This window comes from Emiliania huxleyi (genome assembly GCF_000372725.1).
Source record: "Emiliania huxleyi CCMP1516 unplaced genomic scaffold EMIHUscaffold_2265, whole genome shotgun sequence".
NCBI classification, from domain to species: Eukaryota; Haptophyta; order Isochrysidales; family Noelaerhabdaceae; genus Emiliania; species Emiliania huxleyi.
This window is the reverse complement of record NW_005200366.1, coordinates 1-2,861: the sequence shown is the minus strand read 5'-3', so window position 1 is coordinate 2,861 and position 2,861 is coordinate 1. Positions and strand designations below refer to the sequence as shown.

At 64.0% G+C, this 2,861-nt stretch overlaps 1 protein-coding gene across 1 annotated transcript; it reads left to right on the top strand.

Annotated features, from left to right (window-relative positions):
* Positions 1-2,032: 2,032 nt before the first annotated feature.
* On the top strand, positions 2,033-2,549 carry EMIHUDRAFT_254306 (hypothetical protein; the record flags this gene model as incomplete). Its single annotated transcript, XM_005779792.1, has 2 exons — positions 2,033-2,363; positions 2,440-2,549. The coding sequence occupies 2 exons, from the start codon at positions 2,033-2,035 to the stop codon at positions 2,547-2,549; spliced, it is 441 nt and encodes a 146-aa protein (XP_005779849.1).
* Between the last annotated feature and the right edge of the window lie 312 nt (positions 2,550-2,861).

Here is a 2,861-nt window from a genome sequence, read left to right as displayed (position 1 = left end):
CGATGAAACCGAGCCTCAACTCCAGGCTCAGCTGAGAGATATACTGCTACTGGTGGCTGAGCGTCGGAGGTGCCCTCTCAGCTATGTGTGTTGGTCCGTGAGGCCGTCTGCCAGCTCCCCTGGTCATGCGCTACGCGTCTAGGCCGATCGGTCCCCGGCGGACGTATTTGTGTGTTGCTGCTGCGGCCTCGCAGTAGCCTTGCCGGGCTGCCCCCAGCGAAAGATAACTTCAACATTCACTTCAACACTGGCGATACGGCAACCGCTACACGCGCATAGGTCACACGCAACACGTGGGCAGGCTCCCCCCCCGTGAAAAGTCTATAAGTCGCCGTCAGGCCGTCGGACTGGGCGCCACTGGTGTGCAGCAGTGATTCCCGCAAGTCGCCTTGGTGCTCGAGATAGCCCTCGCCGCCCCTCACTTCGCCCCCGGGCCAAGCCTCCGGTGCCGTGTCTACCCCACAGCCCCCGATTTGGACGCCTGAGGCTCGGCTGTGTCCGGGTGTGCATGAAAAACGAGAAAACGGGCCTTTTTGGGAAAGCCGACTTTGCCCCTTAACCCTGGTAGGTGGATTGTCCAAAATACGTCAGCCTCGCACGCCTAGCGCTAGGTCTGACACCCGACCGCCCCCCCCTCCCTAATATTAACCGGTCAGAGTCCATTTTGGCCGGCTAATGTTAGGGAGGGGAGGCCGAAAAACGCATATTTTTGTCCACCTACCAGGGTTAAACTGGCTGAACGAGCACGAGCTCGCCGACATTCCGATCGGGTCGGGCGTCCTCTTCGAGCGCCTGTGCCACGCGTGCCCCGGGATTCGAGGGGACGCCAAAATGTCGGCCATGGCGATTTTTTCGACGCACCGGCAGTTCAAGTGCTTTTGCCCCGCCGAATGCGCGGCAAACCTGAAGGAGCGCTACTGCGGCTGCTTCAGCACCTGCCGGTCGGCGCTCTACGACCACCTCTCGCGCTGCCTTCTGATGCTCGTGTCTAACGTCAAGAGGGAGACCCGCGCGAGCGACGTCGTCTCTAAAGAGGTTGTCTTGCAACTGGTCGAGGACGCCTTCGAGAGCCACGGAAACCTCGCGTGGGTGCAGAAGATCGAGTGCGAGGAGTCACTCCGACTGACCCACTGCGCCTTGCACAACATCGTGCACATCGTCAGCGAGCCGCTCCACTTCCGATATGGCGACCTGGTGATCAACATCGAGGCCATCATCAGTGTCTTCAACGAACGCCAAGTCGATCGACCCTGACGACTACTTGCAGTCGGTCCGCTGGCCCGAAGTCCTGGCGGCCGCGGGCATCGACCCGCTTCTCGACGACTACGACTCGCCAGTCCCGTGCCCTCAAGAAAGAAAGAAAACAGTCCTCGCGCTGCCGAGACAGAATGTCGGCGGGGGGAATCCGCTTTTGAAAGCGAGCTATCCGACCACCAGGCTATCCGATAGCCCCTCTTCCGAGCCGGCGCGTGGCGGCGAGCCGCGGCCAGTATCGCTGGTGCGGTGGAGGCGGCAGCTTGCATCGGCCGGCAGCGGGTGCGGCCATCACGTCGATGAGGGGGGGTTGTCGGCGACTCGTGTGGCTCGAGGCCTACGCTGCGCCGCCCAAGCCCTACTGCCGATCCAGCGCCTGGCGTTTGGGGCGAGCCGCGGTCGTCGCTGATGGTATATGGCGGCGGCGGCGGCGGCTCGCCCTTCCCTCCGGCCGCAATTCCGATCCCGCCGCGCTCGCGGGAGGTGGCGCGCCCACCGCAACACGGCCGTGGCTGCGCATACACCTTACGGCTTACGCCCTTTCTCCTCAACGGCTATCCGTGCTTGCTGTGCCCCTGCGTGGTGTGTTTCAAGTTCTTACAACCCAAGGTGATAGAGGGCAAAAAGATGGATTGCGCTCTTGCCGATCCGCACCTACCTAGGCTCTTGGGTGGCGCGGCCCAGCTCTTCACAACGAACCTGGTTCAATGTCGGCGGCGAATCGAAGCTATCCGCCAACACACCGCGCGCAAGCCGAGACAGGATCCGAGACAGCAAGATGCCCTTTGTCCTCTTTCTTGCCCTGCTTGCGTCCGTCACGGCGGCGCCTACCACGAAAGACCGGCGCGCGAACGAACAACCCAAAGTTCGTTTGGTTGTCACCGGCGAGACCAACGTGGCGAGGACCACGCGTGGCGCGCGAGCTTCAAACCGGGTGGCGCAGATGGCTCGGGGCGGAAACGTCACTATGAGCTACAGTTACCCGGCGTCGTACCCCTCGATAATGAGCGTCGCCGCCACCGACAGCAGCGACGCGAAGGCGAGCTTCTCGCAGTTCAACGACGAAGTCGACATCGCAGCGCCAGGCGTCGACGTCGTCTCGACCGTCGGTGCCACCCCTGTGCGAGAAGGCCGCAGCGCCGCCGCTCTCCCACCGCTCTCACGCGATCATTGTCTCCTACCTAGGCCCTCCGAGCGACACTGGGGTCGGCCCCCCGGGCTATGATTCGTACGATGGGACCTCCATGGCCGCGCCGCACGTCTCTGGCCTTGCAATGGTGCTCTGGAACAAGTGAGCCCCCCCCCCCCCCCCCCGAAAGGAAGGAAGGACGGGGAGGGCGGACCCCAGCCGCCCCGTCAAAAACGCTTTGCGGCCACCCAAGGACCCCTCCTATACCAACCCCCAAGACCGCACGGGGCTTGAGGGGGGCGCCCAAGAACTGGGCGAACCCCGCCGCGACAACCAGTTCGGGCATGGCCTCCCCAACTACCAGGGAGCCCAAATGAAGTTGGGGGCGCCATCCCCGCCGCCGTCGCCACCGGGCACGCCCCCGGGGCCGGCCCCGCCGCCGGGCCTGGCGCCGCCGTCCTTTCCGTCATGGCCCCTC